Raw genomic sequence first — 24,895 nt, 5'->3', positions numbered from 1 at the left:
GACAAACTCTCTATAAGTCGCTCATAATTCCCGTCCTGCTATATGGTGTAGAGGCTTGGACGATGTCAACAACGGATTAGTCGGCGTTGCGAGTTTTCGAGAGAAAAGTTCTGCAAAAGATTTATGGTCCTTTGCGCGTTGGCCACGGCGAATATCGTATTCGATGAAACGATGAGCTGTACGAGATCTACGACGACATTGACATAGTTCAGCGAATTAAAAGACAGCGGCTACGCTGCCTAGGTCATGTTGTCCGGATGGACGAAAACACTCCAGCCCTGAAAGTATTCGTCGCAGTAGCCGCCGGGGGAAGCAGAGGAAGAGCAAGACCTCCACTCCGTTGGAAGGACCAAGTGGAAAAGGACCTGGCTTCGCTTGGAATATCCAATTGGCGCCAGGTAGCAAAAAGAAGAAACGACTGGTGCACGGTTGTTAACTCTGCTATAATCGCGTAAGCGGTGTCTACGCCAGTTAAAAAGAAGAAGAAGAATGGGTGGACATTTATCCTCTCATAATAACATACTTGTATATTATTAAGCTAATTTATACACTTAACTGCTGGAATAAAACTCAATAATAAATAAATCCTCGTTAAGCCAACCTATTCTACAAATAATATTAGGTACTTTTATTAATATAGATATTACAGTTAAAAAAGTACTATTAGAAAAATATCAAGCATTTAGAATAATGTAATATAATAAGAATTACCTGGCCTTTTTCCTTAAGTGCATTAGCCAAATTGCAATATGCATCTGGAAAGTTGGGCTGAAGCTCAATTGCTCGTTTGTAAGTGTCTATAGCCAAATCAATTAACCCCTGTTCATAATAGACACACGCTAAGTTCCCATGAACGACCGCATTATTAGGCGACAAACTCAGCGCACGAAGATATGCTGCTACTGCTCTAAAAATAAAAGGCGAGATATAATGTATAGATTTATGATATGATTAATTAATTTACAGACGCCAAATAAAGTCTACAGTGCAGTTCTAAGCTATGTTTGTACAAGGGAACTTAAAAATACACATTAAACGACCTCTGTTTCAGAGCAAAAGTATAATTTGGCAATTTTTATTTTCTTGCAACATGTTTCTACAGAGTATAATAGTGTTTTTCACCTAACGGTTGTTTGTATCACCCAAATCTATATATTGGGTTGTCAAAAAAGTCTTGCGGTATTTTCGCTAGTTGGCGCTGAAAGCGCGTAGTTCTAGTTCTCGTCGCATCGGGTCATGCTATACCTTTTTGGAAAGCTCATTTCACGCGTTAACACGTGTTTGATTGATTGTCGTTTCTTTTAAGTCGTTCGTGAGTTATAGCGTCGCAAACATGGAGCAAAATAAAGAGAAAATACGGCATATTTTACAGTACTACTACGATAAAGGCAAAAATGCATCTCAAGCCGCCAATACAATTTGTGCAGTTTATGGACACGATACAGTTTCCATTTCCACCGCACAACGATGGTTTCAACGTTTTCGTTCTGGTGTAGAGGTGGTCGAAGATGCGCCACGCTCCGGAAGGTCTGTCGTCGAAAATTGCGATAAAATCGCTGAATTGGTCGAAAGAGACCGGCATAGTAGTCATCAAACCGTTATAAACCATTTGAAGAAGCTTGGAGTCACTAAGAAGCTCGATGTATGGGTGCCACACGAATTGATTGAATAAAAATACCGCAAGACTTTTTTGACAACCCAATATCAGCGTAGAGGCTGTTGTAGAACTGGACCCTGACGAAAACAGATTTGATTTGTCAAATACGGTTATTGAAGGTAATTGTGGAGAAAAGTATTGCGGTTTGGGAAGGAAACAATCACACTGTATGGTGGTCAAAGCCAAGGCAAAGTGAAAAACGGCGATCTGAATTGACATTGGTAATGCGTAGAAAATCAACGTCATCATTCATGGAAAGCTTTGGATCTAAAAGCAATACCTTCATACCCGTCTTCCCAGCGTCTATTGTTGAAGATATTGCTCTTGAGACGAATAGGAAAGCTAAAAGAATAATATAGGCAAATATGCATCAAACAGTTCCAAAAAATAAGATATTGGCAAGACACAACTGCCAAAACTATTTACATCCTGTGAAGAAATTAACAACACATTCGAAGCAAAACGTGCTAGTGCTTTCAATTACTCATGACAGGGAAGATGTAAATCCTGTAACAAAAAAACAGGTCATACATGCTTATAATACTCATAAAGGTGGTGTTGATACTTTTGACAAAATACTAGGTGGATTCTGTGGTAAAACAAAAACAAACCGCTGGCTTATAGCATTACTTTATAATATCCTGGATATTGTTGAACTTGCGTTTAGCATGTTTGATCGTAGTCACCCTATGTGGAACACCAATACGTTTGAAAATCGAAGAATATTTTTGAAAGATATCTCTATGGAGCTAGCGCAAAATTAATTAGAACACCGATGCAAAGCAAAAATTAATTCGACAGCTTAAATTGCAATGGACTTAATAAATTTCAAACGGTTTCATGCAGTAGCTAAATCACGTCCAGCAATACAGGTAGGTTTTCAAAATTCAATTTCTTTCAAAACTAGTTCATTTTCAAATATTTTTCACCATTTTCTTTTTTTGCCACAGATCAACATTTTGAAACGGCCATGTGAAACCTGCAAAACTGCTAAGATCGATAATAGATCAGTTTGTGATCATTGCCTTATTCGGACGTGCTCCAAAAACTATATAAGGACGTGTGAAAAGTGCTATTTTGCAAAATATAGTGCCGGTGGTTAATACGGACTCAGACATTGATGAAGATCGGACAATACTCCAACAAAGTCTACACCCAATCAAAAAGGCAGTGAAGAATTTCACCAATTTGAGCACTTCCTAATTAAAAATTTATTTGATTTTCATATTCATAAATAAAGCTACCTTGGTTTCTAACAATAAACACAAGTTTCTTTAAATTATTTGTATTAACAAGCGTAATATTGTCGATTATATGAAAAATATGTCTTAAAAGCCTAAATTTCCATACAAAATACATTACTGGGCACTGAGTGCCCAAGTCACGAGATCAAGTTGTATAGCTATGTCACGGTTCTAAGGTTAATGAACTCATACTCATTTTTTCGTGCCTCTGACTACCCCTAACCCCTTAAGCTATTAGCTTATTTTGTATTGAAGACTTAGCCAACATAATTATGTTGGCTTGTCATAAGCTATCATAGCTTGTATATTCAACTAGAGGCATTGCCTGTTCATCCTCTTTTTTTCATTCACAATAGCGAGGTTTTTACCAAAAAATGTAATTGGCAATAGCGAGAAACCTCATATTGACAGATGAAAATGTAAACAAACCAAAATTACAGATTTTTTGGATTAGTACGTATACGTGCAGGGTTATTATGGAAATAAAAATAACTCCATAGGTCCCGCAATTACTAGACATTAATCCTATTCAAAATATCTGGAACTATTTGGCAAATCGTATTCGAAGACATCGAATTTCATCAAAATAAGGCCAAAGAACTGGATCATGGAATAAGTGGGTCAAAATATCCGGAAATAATACTAGAATTCGAGTGGGGAGCATGCGTCGACATCTAGGGACAATAATAGCAACAAAATGTACGACAAAAACCGCTAGAACTATTGTAATTACTTTTGATTTATATAAATAATCATTGGTGTACGTAAACTTTTTTGATATAAATTAGGCGCATTTTAAGCTTTAGAATTATTTTTTTTATTTGTGTAAAAAAAATATTTTGGTATGCTATATTTAATGTTAAAAAACCACAAAATTTATTCATTTTAAAACAAATAAACGTGTCGTAATTTAATAGAAATAGGTGTATGTAAACTTTTTTGGTCCACTGTATATTAACGGGTGATTTTTTTGAGGTTAGGATTTTCATGCATTAGTATTTGACAGATCACGTGGGATTTCAGACATGGTGTCAAAGAGAAAGATGCTCAGTATGCTTTGACATTTCATCATGAATAGACTTACTAACGAGCAACGCTTGCAAATCATTGAATTTTATTACCAAAATCAGTGTTCGGTTCGAAATGTGTTTCGCGCTTTACGTCCGACAAATTTTGTTCAGCGATGAGGCTCATTTCGGGTTGAATGGCTACGTAAATAAGCAAAATTGCCGCATTTGGGGTGAAGAGCAACCAGAAGCCGTTCAAGAACTGCCCATGCATCCCGAAAAATGCACTGTTTGGTGTGGTTTGTACGCTGGTGGAATCATTGGACCGTATTTTTTCAAAGATGCTGTTGGACGCAACGTTACGGTGAATGGCGATCGCTATCGTTCGATGCTAACAAACTTTTTGTTGCCAAAAATGGAAGAACTGAACTTGGTTGACATGTGGTTTCAACAAGATGGCGCTACATGCCACACAGCTCGCGATTCTATGGCCATTTTGAGGGAAAACTTCGGACAACAATTCATCTCAAGAAATGGACCCGTAAGTTGGCCACCAAGATCATGCGATTTAACGCCTTTAGACTATTTTTTGTGGGGCTACGTCAAGTCTAAAGTCTACAGAAATAAGCCAGCAACTATTCCAGCTTTGGAAGACAACATTTCCGAAGAAATTCGGGCTATTCCGGCCGAAATGCTCGAAAAAGTTGCCCAAAATTGGACTTTCCGAATGGACCACCTAAGACGCAGCCGCGGTCAACATTTAAATGAAATTATCTTCAAAAAGTAAATGTCATGAACCAATCTAACGTTTCAAATAAAGAACCGATGAGATTTTGCAAATTTTATGCGTTTTTTTTTTTTAATAAAGTTATCAAGCTCTTAAAAAATCACCCTATATAAGTATTTGTATATAAAATTGCTTTGATTCCGATCCTCTGGTTGACATTTTACAACTTAGGGGCCATCCATAAATTACGTCACACGAATTTAAGGACTTTTTAACCCCTCCCCCCCTCCTTGTCACAAGTTGTCACATTTTGAACAGTTGGTGCAACATATTCAGCAACGACTGGAAAATTATCAATGACTAACTTGCTCCAAATCTCAGCCAACACATTGCCCGCACTTTCGAAGTTTCGTTTTTCTAGATCTAAATCAGTAGTTCGATTAATTGAATCAAGATGTGACCCAAAAGCATCATGTTTTAATAATACACCAGTAAGTTCGCGACTGAGAGGTGCCATGCGTCGTTCAACTCTGTTAAATGCACTCCTTCCTGGGGCATTTGTAGCTATATAAATTGCATCTAAATGAAAATCTTTAAAATGTTGTAAAGCTGAAACTACATATAACCCGCTCGTACCGTGGATTTTCATCCGGTCCACCATCGCATGTAAAAATAAAAACCGGTTTTACAAAACCTTCTCTAGTTCGGATCATGTTTTCAAAGATCGGTAATTCAGTAAGCTTGTGAACGTCAGTGGCATGAGTCTCTGCATTGGAAGATGAATGTTTTCCACTACGAATAGCTACATATGTAGGCCCCGAGTATGTTACAGCTTCAGGTGACCCTTCACCATCTTTTTTAATTAGAATTCCCGCATACACCGATGGAATAAGCTTATGTTTTTCAGCGACGACAAAATCATGATCTGGCAATTGAACACGGTAATCAAGGTGCATTAATATTGGCGCTTGAGCATTTGCTGCTGTAATGCCTAAAGGTACACGTGCCTTATCATCCATTGATAAAAAAAATACTTGGTCTGGACCTAAAATTGAAGCCACAGATTCGAGATTTCGTATAGTAGCTGTACAAAATTTTCCATCCTTATACTTTGAGTGCAGTGTAGAGTCTGGCTTACACAACTTGACTGGAATCGTGACGACGTGTCTTTTATCTTCCTCTGTATTAGCTCTCTTGGGAAGAAGTCTCAAATATAATCCTGACCGACTAATAGTATAACCTTGCTTAGATAGTTCAGCTTGTAAGTCATCTAGTGTTTTACAACATCTTATAACTTCAGTGCGACGTCGATCATCAGCTGCACCACCAAAGAGTGCAATTGATTTTATTACGTCAAGTAAACCGGATTGATTTTCTTCTACTCTAGGCCGACCAACAGTATTTCGAAGTTTTAAAGCAGTTCCTAATTCAGGATTACATTTACTCAATTCTAAAAGTTTTTCTTTTCTAGAATCACGGCTTTTTTTTTGGCGTTCCGCTGCACCAATTTTTCTCTTCAATGCAGTTTTTTCTGCTTCAATATCTTTTTTTAATGACATTATTTTTTTCGTAGCATCATCTGTTCCTATACCGGCATCGCGTGCAAGTACTAAACTATTAAGCTCAGATTCAAGTACAATAATCATATTCTTAGAAGCGTATTGACTCTGTGTAGGTTTAGAAACTGTTTGAAGAGATTGACATCCTTTTAATTCAACCATAACATATTTAGATTTTTCTGATTCACTCTCTTCGATAACCTCCTAAAATTAAAAGTTAACATATAATGAGTAAAAACACGTCAAGTGGACCCCCCATTTTCCATTTGGTCATCGAATTTGAATGTGATTATTTTTTCATAAAGTAATCACCATGAACAAATAATCCCCCGTCCAGTTTTTTTTTAATTTTAATTTTAACAACAATTTTTTTTTTTTGAAAATTTTTACTGCTTTTAGTTAAAAAATTAACAATTAAAAAACTATTGATGATTTTTTGATACAATTTTCAGGAGTTATAGTTCAATACTTGTATTTTCAGAAAATATGCATGAATTTTAATTATTTTTATTAACTTTTAAATTAACAAATGAACATTTTAATGACTTCTCCCTCAAAACATAAATTTTTTTTTCAGTATTTTGCAATAAACATTGATTTTTTCGATGACCAAGTGGGTGGAAAATGGTCCCCTTGACGTGTTTTTACTCAATACATAAAAATTAACCAAGAACAAGACCTCGAAAAAACAAACACAAAAGATGTGGTAATCGTTTAATTTATAACTAACTAAGTTATATGTACATGTCACACTGATTGAGTTTAGTTATTTTAATAATAAATTTTAAACTTACTTTACTTTCCTGTGGCTTTACTACTGCCAATGATTTTGACGAAGAATTTTTTGAAAAAAAAACTCAAGAGAGTCGCTTTTTTTTCGTCAATTTTATTTGCAGTTCTTTGATTTTTGTTTCCGTTTCATCTTCAATATTATCACCACTTTTTAAATTTTTCCATAAGATGTTAACCTCGTCTTCTATAATTTGTTTTTTTCTTATCAGCATAAGCTGCACTGTAGGCATCAAATAATCTTCGGTACAGGTTACCTAAATCAATTTTTTTGTTCATTTTGTAAGCACTTAACCAATTGAAAATACTACAGAATACTATGACTTCGAAATTTATGATTGTTACACGGCAGAAGACAATTGTCAAGTAAACAATGGAAACGAATAGAAGCGTCGCGGAGCATGTGCACTTGTCAGTCTTGCAACCAACAACAAGCATGCATACGCAGCAGTAAAACCACGCCACACAAACAATACAACGGGATAACCACGGATACGAAGAAATCAGACAAGCAGACGAAACAACAACAAGCATGCATACGCAGCGGCTGTTATACGGCAGAAGACAATTGTCAAGTAAACAATGGAAACGAATAGAAGCGTCGCGAAGCATGTGCGATGGCACTTGTCAGTCTTGCAACCAACAACAAGCATGCATACGCAGCGGTAAAACCACGCCACACAAACTCTGTTGTAATGTTTGTGTGGCGTGGTTTTACCGCTGTGTATTCACGGATACGAAGAAATCAGACAAGCAGACCAAACAACAACAAGCATCCGTGCATACACAGCGGTAAAACCACGCCACACAAACATTACAACAGAGTTTGTGTGGCGTGGTTTTACCGCTGTGTATGCACGGATACGAAGAAATCAGACAAGCAGACCAAACAACAACAAGCATCCGTGCATACACAGCGGTAAAACCACGCCACACAAACATTACAACAGAGTTTGTGTGGCGTGGTTTTACCGCTGTGTATGCACGGATACGAAGAAATCAGACAAGCAGACCAAACAACAACAAGCACGTCACCGCCGGCAGAACAGAGCAGCCAGTCGTCTAGCACCCAGGAGCGCAGCTGAGCGGGGAACAATATTGCTCTAAATTTTGAAATGTGATGTCACAAAGCTTTTGACCCCTCCCTGCCCCTTGTCACACAATGTCACTTCTGAATGATACCCTCCCCCCCCTTCAAGGTGTGACGTAATTCATGGATGGCCCCTTACGGTATTTGCCTGGCTTTTATTCCTGCAAGTTGCAAGAGAGAATGTTCGGTTGCTCCCGAACTTAGTTCTTTCTTACTTGTTTAATTACAAAGGTTTCAGTTCAGAGATGAAGTGGTCTCTTTTGAGAGGAGCTCTCGGAGATCAGCTGTAGTTCCTTTCCAAATAAACATTTTTACTATTACTAAGTCTTATACAATATTACAGTAAAGGAATACCAGTAAAAGTTTTCTCAGAAAAAATTCTAGATTTGCTTTATTCGGCCTTCTAACTGTATATAACAGATATTGACCGATATATGTATGCGGTATAAAGTCACCTAGAAGTTCGAAAATCTTTATATTAAGTACTAGCAGCCCGCCCGGCTTTGCACGGGTATTCAACAATCATTTCTAAAGTTATAATTTTGTACACACTCCTCACGCATGCTTACTCGTTTTCGCGTGGGGTCATTAAATTGAGTAGAATGAATGAAATTCGAACATAAAAGTATTTTTTTTTTGTATTATTATTTTTTTAATTTTCGTGAAAAGGCTTTTACTATATATTTTACTTTCTCTGTTCCTGAAAAATAATTTATTGAGTCAGATCTTTCTTGTAAACGATGACATCAAATTTATTTGGTTAACCTTAAATTGTCTGGAGAATTATGATCTAAGTTTTGTTTAAAACATCTTATGTACATACAGTCAGAGTCATAAGTCTACAAGCAGTCAATATAAAAATGTTTGTTTCAAAATATTTACAAAATTTATTTATTTTTTCAATTCAAGTTGTATTTTTCTTACACTGAATTGAATGTAGAATGCTGGCGCCAAGTTTCTTTGCACGTGTTCGCAAAACAGACGAGTTAACGGCACTTTTCTCTTTCTAGGTAACAATACAAGCGATCAAAAGTCTACAAGCACTTAATAATATCGGGGCATTAGTGCGTGTTACATGTTAATTTGCGTAAATTTTAATTACATTTTATTGTGTTTGAGTTCATTTATCAGAAAAGTGAAGTAAAATCTTTTGTTTTTATAAACTCGATTTAAATATTAACGATGGTGTCTAATCGAAAAGAAATCAGTACCGGCGAAAGAACTGTTATCATTAAGTTGTGGAAGGAAGGAAAATCAAATAGGGAAATTGGACATTTGGTTGGAAGATCGCACTGTTCGGTCTATACTGTAATAAAAAACTTCAAAAGTACGGGAATCATCACGTCAAAGCCTAGATCTGGTCGCCCACCGAAACTCTCGGTCCGTGAATGTCGCTCAATCCTGAATGTGGTGAAGAAAAATCCGAGAATAACTGCATCAACAATTGCATGTGATGTGCAGGAAAGATTCGCAAAAAATATTTCGGTCGTTACTGCGCGAAGAATTTTGAGACGGGCTGAGATTCATAGTAGGGTAGCACGAAAAAAACCTTTTGTTTCACGGATTAATAGAATAAAGCGAATTGCTTTCGCAAACAAATATATAAACATGCCAGATGAGTTCTGGAACAATGTGCTTTTCCTCGACGAAACGAAGTATTGTGTATTCGGTATAAAAGGACGCAAATTAGTGTGGCGTAAGCGAGGTGAAGCTTTCAACCAATGCAATCTTTATCCCACTGTGAAACATGGAGGTGGTGGGGTGATGCTCTGGGGTTGTATGTCAGCCAGCGGCCCCGGCAACCTGGAATTTGTGGAGACTACAATGAATAGGTTTATTTATTTAGACATTTTAAAGCGTAATATGCGATCGAGTGCTGAAAAATTAGGATTGACAAACCGGTTTTACTTCCAACAAGATAATGATCCCAAGCACACTGCAGAAATCGTACGGCTTTGGCTGCTCTACAACGCCCCTAAACAACTATGCACACCTCCACAGTCACCAGACTTAAACCCAATCGAGAATTTATGGGCACTTTTGGAAAGAAAGATACGTAATCACTCAATATCAAGCATACATCAGCTCAAAAACGTTATATTAGAAGAGTGGTCTAAAATAACACCTCAGGAGACCAGCAAACTTGTAGGTTCGATGAAAAAACGGTTAGCAGAGGTCCTAAAGCGACGTGGATACCCAACTCGTTATTAAAAAACAAAAAAAAATTTTAATTTTACAATGTAACGCCTTCATATATTTAGTGCTTGTAGACTTTTGATCGCTTGTATTGTTACCTCGGAAGAGAAAAGTGCCGTTAACTCGTCTGTCTTGCGAACACGTGCAAAGAAACTTGGCGCCAGCATTCTACATTCAGTTCAGTATAAGAAAAATATAACTTGAATTCAAAAAATAAATAAATTTTGTAAATATTTTGAAACAAACATTTTTATATTGACTGCTTGTAGACTTATGACTCTGACTGTATATATTGTTGCTATTCAGTGCGGTTTTCAGTTCGTTAATTAAATAAATTTTTAGCATTGGAGCTATGTTTGACCCTAACGTTAGCTGAGCTGCGTCTGAAATAAAATAGATTTGCAAGAATTGCAGACTTTGGCCTTATGATGGTAGAGGGCTACCTATTAGATGATACAAGTGTAGGCATAAAATTATATTCCCTTATTTCTTTGCGCTAAACGGCGTCATTTGAAAAAGGTTATTGTACCTACGTATGTTGTTTAAAAATGTACAGAATGTGTGTGATTATTTGTAAATAAATTTTTGATTGGCTGTAGTGGTTCCTGCATATTGGGGAGATTGACTTTTTTAGAAGCACAGCACATACTATTTGGTTCATCGGCCCATTTTTTTGCTGTTGAGCATAATCAATCTGTAGATCCAATCTGTTACTATTAGCTAAAAATTGATTATGACCTCTAGCTCTTGATGTCCATTGTCTTTCTCTCTGATCATGAAGGCGTTGGGAACACTCAGAGCTCGACTCCCTACTGAGAGCTTGTATATTTCTAATATTTTGTTCATCAAGCCGCTTCACCACAGATAGTGTAGCTACCCAACAAATCGGTCAAGTAGTTTCGGAGCCTATTAAATGCAAACAAACAATCAAACACATTTCCATGTTAACCCGATTCAAACGATTTGTAGCACACATATCTATATTCTATATACATATGTATATAAAAGAAAGCTGTTGTTAGTTACACCATTTATAATTCAAGAACGGCTGAACCGATTTGGCTGAAAATTGGTGGGGAGGTAGCATAGAACCAGGGTAAGGACATAGGATACATTTTATCTCTTTATGTTAAAATTTAATACAGCTCATAAATACAAAAATTATATTTCAAATCATAAGCATTTGTTCAAAATTCACGTTTGTAGGAATCATTTGAATATTTCATTTCTTCAAAAAAAAAAAAATATTAATAATAAAAACAACCTCACATCTATCTATATATATAAAAGAAAGTTGATGTTAGTTACACCATTTATAACTCAAGAACGGCTGAACCGATTTGGCTCAAAATTGGTGGAGAGGTAGCTTAGAATCAGGGTAAGGACATAGGATACCTTTTATCTCTTTATGTCAAAATTTAATACAACTCATAAATACAAAAATTATATTTTAAATCATAAGCATTTGTTCAAAATTTATGTTTGTAGGAATCATTTAAATTTATCGTACAATTTTAAACAGTCTTCTCAAAAATAATACAATTGCTAAATATTTGGAATAGAAGAAAAGAACTGCAACCAAATACGCAGTATAATAGATTATAACTGGCTCAGTAATCAGTCGTTAAGTATGTATTATAGCACGTGCTTCCCAAAGGGCTGATGTCATAACCTTTCCCGCCGTCTTTTTCGTTTTTGCTCGCCTGAGAACCGGTTCATCATGTGCAGTCCACTACAATGACTGTCGATTGGACTCCAGTGGGAAATGATGGGGCTATGTTTCTATCACTGACGAAAAATTTCGGCTTTATTCTTTAGAGAGCACTTAAACACTTCTCAGAATCAGTTATTCGTCGTTTTTGTTGGATTATGAACTTGCGAGGCACCTACTTTGCTCATTTCGCCTGTTTCCAGGTTAGCAAATATCTTTTCAACGGTGGATTTCCCTGAGCCCAAATTCAACAGTATTTTCCCCAAAAAGCCAAATGCTTTATTAACACACGAAATGATTTATAATCCATTTTTTTGTAAACTAACACAAGTTGCTTCACAAAATATTATATCTCATTAACTAATAGTTATAATCCAACTAATAGAAATCATATAGATGGTAGTAGTATTATCTATGTATCAGCCACAGTGAAGCGTGGACGGGTTCTCTAGTATACATATATAAAAGAAAGTTGTTGTTAGTTACACCATTTATAACTCAAGAACGGCTAAACCGATTTGGCTAAAAAAATAATAATTTCAAAATTTATGTTTGTAGGAATCATTTGAATATATGCGTAAATTTTAAACATATTTTTCGTCAAAAATAATGAAATTGCTAAGTATTTGGAATAGTAGAAAAATGCAGTGAAATAGATTATAACTGGCTCGGTATTCAGTCATTGAATATGTATTATACCACGTGCATCCCAAATTACTGATGTCATAACTTTTGTAGCCGACCTTTTTGTCTTTCCACGCCTAGGAACCGGTTTATCATGTGCAGTCCACTAGAATGACTCTCGATTGGACTTCAGTGAGAAATGATGAAGCTATGTTTCTACTGTCACACACCGACGCAAAAATTCGGTTTTATTACGACTAAAGAGCACTCAAACACTTCTCAGAATCAGTTATTCGCTGTTTTTGTTGGATTATGAACTTGCGAGGCACCCACTTTGCACAGAGCTTTCGACTCTTTAAGCTTAGCAAATATCTTTTCATCGGTGGATTTCCCTGAGCCCAAAATCGACAGTATTTTCCTCCAAAAAGCAATGATTTATTAACACACGAAATACTCTATGATCCATTTTTTTGTAAACAAACACAAGTTGCTTCACAGAAATGCTATATCTCATTAACTAATAATTATGGTAGTAGTAGTAGTATTATCTATGTATCAGCCACAGTCTAGTATACTACTATCAGGAAAGGATTATCTCTGAATTTTAATTATATACATATCTCATACATTGACGGATATCTTCGGTAAAAACTTTAAATTGTGTTATGTGGGAAGTAGGCGTGGCTGGGGTCCGATTAAACTCACAGTCACACTGTAACATAGGAATATCCGTAGAAGCAATCAATATACATATAATATGTAAACAAACTATCAACTAGTAATAAGTAAACATAATAGTTAGTATAAATAGCATTAAGATGCATGTAACAAGTTAGTCTTAAGAGTATTAATAAAGAGGGGACATCTCGGTGCATCTCAAAAATATATCCTTTGATTAATTTTTTACTTTATGTAAAATTAAACTCACGGACGGACAGAAAGACAGTCAGGATTTTTACTCTTCTCACCTTTTCTATCTCGTCTAGTTTTAGGAGATACATACGTGTAACCGTTAGGAGAACAAAACCCTTACAGTTACTCTGTAGCAACATGTTGCAAAAGTATAAAAAAACAGTAGAAAGCATACCTTATAAGTGCAACATATTAATGTTGTAATATGTGGAACCTTGTCGTAAAAACTCAATTAATCCACGACAACCAGTTCGACCTTACCGGAATTGACCCGGATTTTATTCGGCCAAGGGCTGTTATTTCAGCGATCTAACCCTGTTAAATCGGTAAGTTTTAAGTTAAGTTAAACTATTTTTGACCCGGTGTTCTGAAATCGCACCTATTTCTGACAAAGGTATGTGCCAACACTGTGTTGAAACTCCTATATTCTGAAAAAAAAAAACTAAAATCATATGTAGTTCCAAGTGATTTACCACCTCAAATATTGGATATTACTTTTCGCTTACATTTCATCTGTTCCTTCAGCAGCGACGCAATACACATAACCTAAATTTTTAAAATGCCACACTGCACTAAAATAATAAATTAGGTAAATAAATGCAGGGAGTTGTGAGCAATGTTTTCTGTAACACGGAATGTATAATGTCCTGAAATGCGTGGGAAATGAGGGAAGACTTGAGCCAAAGTAAGGAGGTATAATAAAAAAAAAAACTGAAAGTATAAACTTTTAATTACTCTGAAGCTTGACCATTCATCAGAACTTGTACGAATGAGTTTAAGGAAGAGTCTGGTTGTATTTCTCATGAAATGATGTGATGAATGGATAACACGACCACATTGCAGGGGTTTGGAGTTGGAATAGGTGGCTCACAAGTCTACAAATGACACATACATATGTCAAAACAAAAGCTATTAAGTGCTGCCGATATCAAACCTGAAGCACACATGAGTTAAGGGGATAGGAGGGTTTGAAACTTTCAAAAAAACGATTTCTTTTTTTTATTTTATTAAATAGTACAATATGTTTAAAATATTATACTAAAATTTTAAATCGATTCGATTAAAATTTCAAGACTTAAACCCTTCGGAAGTTCCTCATATCAAGTAGTGATGAGCGATATTTCACTAACAGTGATTTTTTCACTGTGATTGAAAAATCGCAACTGCCATCACATTTTATAAATAGCAGTTCGCTTCTATGAATTGCGATTGCGATAGCAGTTCGAAACTGTGATTTGCGATCGCAGTTCGACCCTCTGAATTGCGATCGCAGTTCGAACCTGTGAATTGCGATACTAGTTCGAAACTGTGATTTGCGATCGCTGTTCGAAACTGTGATTTGCGATAGCTGTTCGAACCTGTGAATTGCGATAGCAGTTCACAATAAACTTGTGAAACTGTGATTTTTTAATAGTACAGCACATGCGATCACAACAGCAAATAGCAGAAAAGTAACAACTTTCTTCAGGGTAAGTATATATACATATATTCGTATATGCTATTTTCCGTCATAGCGGTTTGAAGTTTTAAGTGTAACGTTCTTATAATTTGTAATAATGGCAGGTAATTTATCAAGGAGAAGAAGTGAATTATGGCAGATGTTTGAAGTGTTTGATGAAATATGTATATGCAAAATGCAATATTTGCAAATAAAAAAATTCTTATAAAACATCTTTAAAAAATTTAAGAAAACATGTCCAGAATAACAGTGGAACTACCAGCTCAAAAGGTATATATGTAATATTATAATTTAACATTTTTTAATATAACATTATTAACTTTTGCTTTACTAATAGAAACAAGCAAATCATATTACAACTACTGTAACTCGGAAGCTCCAATAGATATTGATAATGAGCCAGGAACTTCGAGACAAATTGTTACGGTGGCAGAGTGAATAGTTGAAAGTAAGTTTGAGCTCGTTATAAGTTTAAAAATTACTAATAATCTCTTATATTTTTAGCTACAACTTGTTTAAGACAAAGAAAAATAACGGCGGGTTTTGACAGGACAAAATGTCTACGAATACAAAAAAGGCAATCGATGACGCACTCCATCACAGCTCATTTTCTCAATGCAAAATATGATATGTGCAGTATACTATTGGAATGCTGTCCAATAACTGAATCGCATACTTCAAAAAATTTGGCAGCTGAATTAATGAGAGTTACTGAGGAATGGGGGATTACTAGTAAAATTTTGCTAGCGGTCTCTGACAATGCCTCCAATATTAAAAATGCGATTCAGAACGATTTAAAGTGGCAGTATCTTGGATGTTTTACACATACGCTCAATCTGATAGTAAAAAATGCGTTAAGTAACGAGTAAGTGTGTATAACAAAAGTAAAAAAAATCGTTGGCTACTTTAAGAAAAGTGTAGTTGCAAATGAGAAATTTTTAACATTTCAACGCAATGCTGCAGAACAGCCAATGAAACTTATTCAAAGTGTGGAAACCAAATGGAATTCTATTCTTAATATAATTGAGTGTTTCGTGCGAGTCGAAGATGCTGTTAAAAGTACAATTGCACTTATTGAAAAAGACTTGCTACTAATTACTCCTGAAACATCTGGTCACTATCCTAAAGTTCGAATCTGCAACAATTGAAATAAGCGGTCACAAATATTGCACTGCTTCTATGGTGGTTCCCATAGTAAATGGGCTTTTGCAAGTTTTGACTGATTTATCGAATGATGATAAATATCCGGATTTTATAAAAACGGTTATATCTGCGTTGTTAAGAAGCTTAACCGAACGACTGGGAAACACGGAAAAGAACAATACGCTAACAATGGCTACGTTTTTGAATCCGAAATTTAAAACATTTGCCTTTTCTGAGTGTACAGTAGCAGATATTGTAAAAAACCGCATTACTGCCCAGGTAAGTCGAGAAATCCAAAACCAGCAAAATGAGCAATTTACAATCCCTGTACCTTCTGTCTCGAAACTCTCAGTATGGAGTAAATTGGATACAAATATTGCCACAAACAGACCTAAAGGTACTAGTACCTCGAGAGCTATTATAGAAATTCAGAGGTATTTGGAAGACGAAGTCATCGGCCGAACAGAAAATTCGTTACAATGGTGGAAAACAAACAGTTACAAGTACCCATATCTGTCACCAATTGGAAAAATTAGGATGCTTAGCATCATCAGTGCCTTGTTAAAGGTTATTTTCTACAGCTGGAATGATAATAAGTGAAAGGCGAACGCGTTTAGACGATGAAAAGGCTAAAATGCTAATATTTTTAAATACGAATGTTAAAAACATGTCGTAATTATATATCTTTAGTCATTTTTAGAAACAACCAGAAGTTTCAACTGCTTATGGAATATTTTAATTTATAATAATTTAATTAAATTTTTAATTTTACTTATTGTTAAAGCCAAATTTCAAAGCTTTTGTGATGAATTTAAAAAATTAGTTTAGAGTACAAATTGAAACTCTTTTCATGGTTGCAATATTCATAAATATTTAATTTAAGTTTTTAATAAAACTTAGTAATAAATTATATGAATTTTAATAAAGATGGAGTTACTTTTACTGTTGTATATTTATTTATTCTTTTATTAAGAAGCTCTTATAATTATTTTGTTTAACCGAATATAATTTAATTTAATTTCAGAAAAAATTATGGAATAAAAAAATTACGGGTTTTTAATATTTTCCCAAAAATTAGGAAACTCCCGTTATTAATTTGGTCTTGAAGTGTCAGGTAGACGAACCACTCCAACATTTGCGAAAATCTTGTGAAAGGAAAGGCGGAAAAACTTGATTCGAGTTACAGGAGCCAAAAGAGAACAGTCGGATCTACGTAAGCCGAACGAACCCGGACTTTTATTCGGCCAAGCACTGTCAAATTGGTAGAATCTGCCGCTACAACAACAACAAAAGGTCTCCGTTTGATCGTCGACTTAGTTGCGATCGCAATAGCAATACTTATAAAATCATAGTGATTTAAAAATAGCAATCACTGAAATCACAGATATCGAAAAATCGCAATATCAGTCAGTACAGTGCTTCGCACTTAAACGCGTTTATCTCAAAACTTCATTTTTGAAGTCGGTGGACACGATTTCTCGAAAAGTTGTGGACCGATTTAGTTCGAATTGTGCCACATCTTTAAAATAACACTATCTAGTTATTGAACGAAGGATTTTTTCATTATAAATTATTTTTTTGTGGGACGAGCCACAATATATTATAATATTACATGTCAACGTTTAATACAACATGGCAACATCATGTCAGCAAGTCAGCTGCGCCTGGCTTACAAGCAACGCTGAAACGAATACGACACAAAACGAAACAAGGAATACATAGTTAACCGTTAGGCTTGAGGACGCCCGCGGTTATTACTATATAGGACTACGCATCATACGAGCAGCTCCCTTCTCCTGCTGACAGCCACCGCGTGCGCATCACACCATAACCACCACAACTGGTGACCCCGACGTGATTGATAGCCCGACGTAATCGATAGTTATACCGCGATTCATTAATATATTGTATTTTTTAAATTCGATAACTATTTCGGCTGCAGTACATCTCGTTTATTAATTAAAACTATGCAAACACTTTTCGACTACAGTGCACTTTGTGTAGTGGTTTTTGTGCTCATCTGCGCACGTGGCTGCTCACGCATACGACCGATTGGAAGACAACTGGAGTTTTCCCGCAGTGCTGATTAGTGCAACCTCGAGAGCAGCACATACAACTTTTCAACTCATCATTTTTTCGCTAAATCGCTATGCCAGATAGCGCAAACGTGCAAGTGGCAGACAGTATAACGCCACTCCAACGAGTTTCTATACGATGTCCGCTCTTCAATTCCGAACGACCAGCCTTGTGGTTCGCCCAACTCGAGGGACAATTTCATCTCGCCAGATTTTCGATGAAATTACGCAATACCACTACGCTTCCTCACACCTTGACGCCAAGCCCGCGCAGAAGTGGAAGACCTTCTTTTGAACGTTCCCACAGAAACGCCCTACACTCGCCTAAAAGGGACACTGATCGAACGCCTTACGCTCTCTCGAGAAGCATGGCTACAACAACTTCTCGATCGAGAGACCTTGGGTGATAGAAAACCGTCGCAATTTCTACGCCATCTCAGAAGCCTCGACAACACCGCTCCGGACAACATTCTTCGAACTAAGTGGCTAAGCAGACTTCCGATGTCAACGCAATCTATACTTGCATCCCCAGCGGACATGAATCTTGAGAAACTCGCGTCTCTGGCAGACAAAATACACGACATCGCACTACCAGCAGAAATTAATTCGCTCTAAGAATCAACAACAACATCAACAGTCGAATCACGCATTTCCCGTCTCGAAGCTTCGATTAACGAGCTAGCTTCCAGTTTTAAGCGGCAGAGCATATCTCGTACCCGCTTTCGCCAGCGCTTACGTTCGCGCACATCTTCACCAGCATTGAACAACGACACATGCTGGTACCACCAAAATTTCGGCAATAAAGCAAAACGTTGCCGATCGCCGTGCTCATTTCAGGGAAACCTACCGTCGGACCGTTAGTGGCGGTTAACGGCTCCTCACGCGAATCAAACCGCCTTTTCATAACAGATCGCGCAACCAAAATCCAATTCCTGGTGGTTACTGGCGCCGATCACTGCACTTTTCCTAAATCTCTCGCACAGTGGCCGTCCGAAGGAATCAACTATAATTTTCCAGCAGCAAATGGACCTACGATTAATACCTACGGTTGCATAACTCTCACACTAAACCTTGGCCTGAGACGAAATTTTACATGGCGCTTCGTGGTGGCAGACATAACGAAACCTATTATTGGCGCAGATTTTTTAGCTCATTTCGGCATCTTACCCGACCTCAAGAATAGCTGCCTTATCGACTCGATAACTGGACTAAAAGCCGCACGTAAGTTATCTCCATCAAAAATCATTTCGGAAATTAAAGTACAGCCCGTCGATCCTATATGGGCAGATGCACTAAAGGAGTTTCCTAACCTGACAAAGCCCGAAGGAATCTGTCAGCCAACAAAACATACGACGCAGCACCACATATCTACTACACCAGGCCCTCCAGTTTCCTGTAAAGCTTGAAGACTTGTTCCCGACAAACTTAAAATTGCCAAGGCAGAGTTCGAGAAAATGTTACAACTAGGAATCGCTCAACGTTCGAAGAGCTCCTGGTCATCTCCGCTCTACCTGGTTCCAAAGAAGTCTGGCGAATGGCGACCTTGTGGAGATTATCGACGACTTAACGCCCGTACATTGCCAGACCGATATCCTGTTCGTGTTCTCGAAGACTTTACTGCCAATCTAACCGGCAAAACAGTATTTTCAACAATTGATTTAGTACGCGTTTTTAATCAAATACCTGTTTCCAAAGAAGATGTCGACAAAACTGCTATTATAACGCCGTTTGGTCTTTTCGAATTTCCGTTCATGACGTTCGGACTTCGGAATGCCGCACAAACATTTCAACGATTTATCGACGAGGTAACACGGGGACTAGACGACTTCTTATTTCCATACATAGACGACATCCTAATCGCTTCCAAGGATGTTACGCAACACCGCACTCATCTTCGCTTACTTTTCGAACGACTCACTAAGTATGGTGTTGTAATTAACACCGCTAAGTTCCGTTTTGGTCAGTCCGAAGTGGACTTTTTGGGACACCGTATTTCAGCGAAAGGAATCTTACCTCTTTCTGGTAAAGTAGACGCGATAGTTAACTTTCCACGACCAAAAACGATCCGAAAACTGCGTGAGTTTCTTGGCATTTTTATCGTAAATTTCTTAAAAACGCTGCTAAGTTACAGACACCCCTGCACGAGTACATTCAAGGAACTTCAATAAAAGGTTCTCATCCGGTCCCCTGGACACCAGAAGGAGATGCAGCGTTCGTTCAATGCAAAGAAGAGCTTCGTAAAGCAACAATATTAGCATACCCTGATACAACGCTCCCTTGGGCAATATTTACTGATGCCTCAGAATATGCTATCGGCGCCGTCCTCCAACAACCGCGAGGACAACACTGGGAACCATTGGCCTTCTTCAGCCAAAAGCTTCAACCTGCTCTTAGAAAACACTGTCCGTACGACCGTGAACTTCACGCTATCTCCGCAGCTTTACGAAAATTTCGTTATATTTTCGAAGCACGACACATCACGATATTCATGGATCGTTACATGCTTTTTCTCAGGACCCCGATCGAGCGACACCCTGGCAATTCCACCGCCTAGATTTCATCAGCCAGTTTACAACCGATATCCAACATATAGCCGGACAAGACAACATCGTCGCAGATGCTCTTTCCCGCATCGAAGAAATTTCAATGGCAGTATCTTCAAACGAACTTGCACAAGCACAAGCTGAGGACGAGGAACTTCAGCAAAGAATACAAAGGGAACAACACGATTCACTTAACTTGCGACCTGTCAACATTCCAGGCTGCAATAAACCGATATACTGCGACGCTTCGACCGATATTATTCGTCCATACGTTCCCATCGCACTGAGGAAGAAAATATTCGACGCTCTTCACAGCATTAGTCATCCCGGAGCACGAGCTTCCGCCAAATTGTTAACGCAACGATACGTTTGGCCCAGGATTAACCGCGACTGCCGTTTGTGGGCCCGAACATGCCTAGCTTGCCAACGAAATAAAGTATCTCGCCACGTTTTATCACCAATCCAAAACTTTCCCAGTCGCACAAGACGTTTCGAACATATCCATGTGGACATCATTGGTCCATACGTACCTTCAAAAGGGTATCGCTACTGCTTGACAATCATCGATCGCTTCACCAGGTTTCTAGAGGCATTTCCCATCGAAAGTATCGACGCCGAATGTGTTGCCCGCACACTTTTTGCTGGATGGATATGCCGCTACGGTGTACCATTACAAATCACAACCGACCAAGGAACACAGTTTAAGAGCCAACTCTTTAACGCTTTCGCTCGTCTCCTCGGCAGTAAACATATAAATACCACCACTTTCCATCCGCAGTCGAATGGAATGGTGGAACGTCTTCACCGTCACTTGAAGGATGCCATTCGTTGTCACGAAAACAGCTCATGGGTCGACATGCTACCCATCGTTCTCCTTGGAATTCGCGCCGCTTGGAAGGAAGATCTTGGCGCAACTCCTGCCGATCTTGTTTACGGAGAGCCAATTCGTTTACCAGGTGAATTCCTAGCGCCTTCGTCACGATCTGGTTTACCACCATCCAATTTGGCATTACGCTTGAGAAATTACTTCGCAGACGTTGCACCACAACCCATCGTCCGACATGGTCAGAGGAAAACATTTATTTTCAAAGAACTATCTACATGTTCACATGTTTTTATTCGTCGCGACGCTCCACACCACGCATTCACTTCACCTTAAGAAGGACCTCACCGAGTCATTTCAAAGCATGAGAAATATTTCATCGTAAACGTCAAAGGCGAAAACACTACAGTTTCGATCGACCGACTAAAGCCTGTTTATGTACTTCCCGACGATAAGCTCAACGAGAATGAGCAGCACAACGACGATGACAACAATACCACGCTTACTACATTAACTTCACCAGAGTCATCTGGACCTGGGACATCTCGATTTTCGTCGCCATCATACCGCCCATCTGAATCCGATTCCAACTTATCTACATCGTCACCCAAGAGACGCGTTAGATTCCGCTGAACTTTTAATCATCTTCCTAAATTATCAATAATTTTGATAACGTTCTCCAAGAAGGGGAGTACTTGTAGGACGAGCCACAATATATTATAATATTACATGTCAACGTTTAATACAACATGGCAACATCATGTCAGCAAGTCAGCTGCGCCTGGCTTACAAGCAACGCTGAAACGAATACGACACAAAACGAAACAAGGAATACATAGTTAACCGTTAGGCTTGAGGACGCCCGCGGTTATTACTATATAGGACTACGCATCATATGAGCAGCTCTCTTCTCCTGCTGACAGCCACCCCGTGCGCATCACACCATAACCACCACATTTTTAAAGCTAATATATGGCGAAAATTTGACCAAAAAATTAGATTGTTTATTCAAAGTCTGAGAGTAAATGAAAATTTAATTTTTTTTCTTTCGTTCAAGCACGATATTATATATACTAACGGAATATTTTTTGTTTTTTTAATTTTAGATAAACCAATAATAAGTTATGCCGTCCACGACGAGAACACTGTATTTGTGTAAGAAACAGGGAGATGAGATCGCAACGGCTGAATTTTCAACACTTAATCGTGTATATAAAAATTTCAAGAGACATTTGTTCAATTCACAACCTATCGTAAAGCATCGTAAAATCGTAAAATTATAAAAAAACAAGTGTAAAAATTTATAATTTTACGATGCTTTACGATAGTTTGTGAATTGAACAAATGTCTCCTGAAATTTTTATATATACGATTAAGTGTTAAAAAAACAAGTGTAAAAATTTATAATTTTACGATTTTACGATGCTTTACGACAGGTTGTGAATTGAACAATTATTCAAATATGTACCTTTGATATGCCATATTATATTTTTGAAATATTTACTTGTTTATACTAAAGAAATCGTACAAATACCTTGTTTTAAACCTCTTAGACACAGCTAACCCGTAAAACAATAGTCCTTAATGGGATTGCTTGGTGAAGAGCGTTCGGGGAAAACCACCCTCGCTAAAAATATGGAACGGGTTCAAAGATTGATTTCTGTGGTGCACTAAGCATAGCACCAACAATGGCATTAGGGATTGTTGCTTGTCTTCAGAGGGATTGCTTCAAGTCGGCTTGGATTTAAATTTATTTTTCCAAAACAGTCACTCTGTGATAGTTCAGAATGTCTAAATACACTCATGCGGTTATTATATCATATGTAATCCTTATTCTTTATTCCAGAAGATGACACACCTTTTTTGTATTACGTCAAGTGAATTAAAAAAATGTTCTTTCATAACTAAATAGATATAGTTTGTGGAATAAATTATAGTTATAGTACATTGTTTTTGGATTTACATATTTTTGAGCAACAAGATGTAAAATGCATTAATTTTTTGTTTTTCGAAGAACAAATTTTCAATTTTTTTATGTTTATTATCGTTATTGAAAAAAATTTGCAATTTCACACGTAAAACCGTGATGTAGTGCAGGTCGCCTCCAAGCTGGTGCATCTTGGGAATCGCTAAATGGCCTGCGGCGTTTCACGGCTTTACAACTCCTGAACGACTTTTGGCTTTGGAACTGGTTTTTTGAGTAAAAGAAACTATTAGGATTTGGTAGAACCCTTGGCATTCTGGCACCTGAGTATGATGAGGTGATACTCATCAAAAATGGCTGACGGGTTAATGTCGAAACCGCACCCGCCCCGTTAAAACCCTGGCAGACCTCAGAGTACTTCATCCCGTCGTCTATAAATTGGCGTGGTAGGTATAAGCTGAGACGACTCCTTTTTTACGCTAGTCGGCTCTGAATGTACTACCTCATAAAGCCGTACGTCAACCCTCACCGTGGCCTCGTCACTGAGATAACCTTGGGGCCATAAAAGGCGACTATCTTTCCGGAGGACGGATAGCGGCTCTGCGTGGGGATCCTTTTTACATGGACAAGAGCAAGAACAACAAAAATACAAACATCGAGGGAAAGGGGACGAACCAGTACCCGTCGCTAGGCAACTGCAGAAACAAGACCTAGACCCCAATAGAAGTCTCCTCATTAGGCTGTGGGATGGGGGAAGGCGGTGCAAACCCACCGGCAGGAGGCGTGACGAATGTTGGAGGCTTCATATGCGGCGGAATCGCTCCCACTACCAGAGGATCCTCTGCTTGAATTATGAAGAGACCTATAGGGGGCAGAAGCAAAGCAGCTCTATCGAGGAAGCTGAAGTGAGACTGCCGATTGGCGGTCAAAATCGTGGAAAGCTACGGTAATAAGCATGCTGGTCAGGTATCTGAGCAGGATGCTAATACACTCGAGTCGACCAAGAAGGTGCTGAGCGAGAGCAATAGCGCAGGACCGGACGCGAACAGACCAGAACCAGCGGATAGAGGGGGAATCTCCCTGGGGTAAAAAACCGCGAACGAGGGCTGCGCCAACCTTTAATGAAATAGATAAAAACGTTGGCGTGATAGAACTTGGTGTGCTTGATCGCAGTAAGAAGGATGGTGCCATCTTCCACGCAGAATGGAAGAGAGTAGCGGCGGCCATCTCTTCAGTCTTCCATAAGGTGGTCAAAAGAAACCTTGGGCCATCGCCAAAATGTGTGAGTGCCAGATGGCACCATAGGCTGCATAAGTTAACAAGATGTGCCGATAAAAGATAATTGCGAAGTCCGTCGGTCCTCTCAGCAAAATCAAGAGAGCCATAAGCGCTGTGTTCAAAATAGTCATGCT

The 24,895-nt window shown here is 37.9% G+C and overlaps 1 protein-coding gene across 3 annotated transcripts in view; it reads right to left on the bottom strand.

The window, feature by feature from the left end:
• Nucleotides 1–24,895, bottom strand: part of LOC105226367 (UDP-N-acetylglucosamine--peptide N-acetylglucosaminyltransferase 110 kDa subunit) — a 162,803-nt gene that overhangs the window by 34,634 nt on the left and 103,274 nt on the right. For all 3 annotated transcript variants that reach the window (XM_049451231.1, XM_049451229.1, XM_049451230.1), the window contains exon 7: nt 712–907. In XM_049451231.1, the coding sequence (XP_049307188.1) occupies nt 712–907 (196 nt within the window). The remainder of the gene's footprint in view (nt 1–711; nt 908–24,895) is intronic.

This window comes from Bactrocera dorsalis, chromosome 3, assembly GCF_023373825.1.
Source record: "Bactrocera dorsalis isolate Fly_Bdor chromosome 3, ASM2337382v1, whole genome shotgun sequence".
Classification (NCBI taxonomy): Eukaryota; Metazoa; Arthropoda; class Insecta; order Diptera; family Tephritidae; genus Bactrocera; species Bactrocera dorsalis.
Note: the sequence above shows the minus strand (reverse complement) of the source record. Positions and strands in the feature narration are given on the sequence as shown.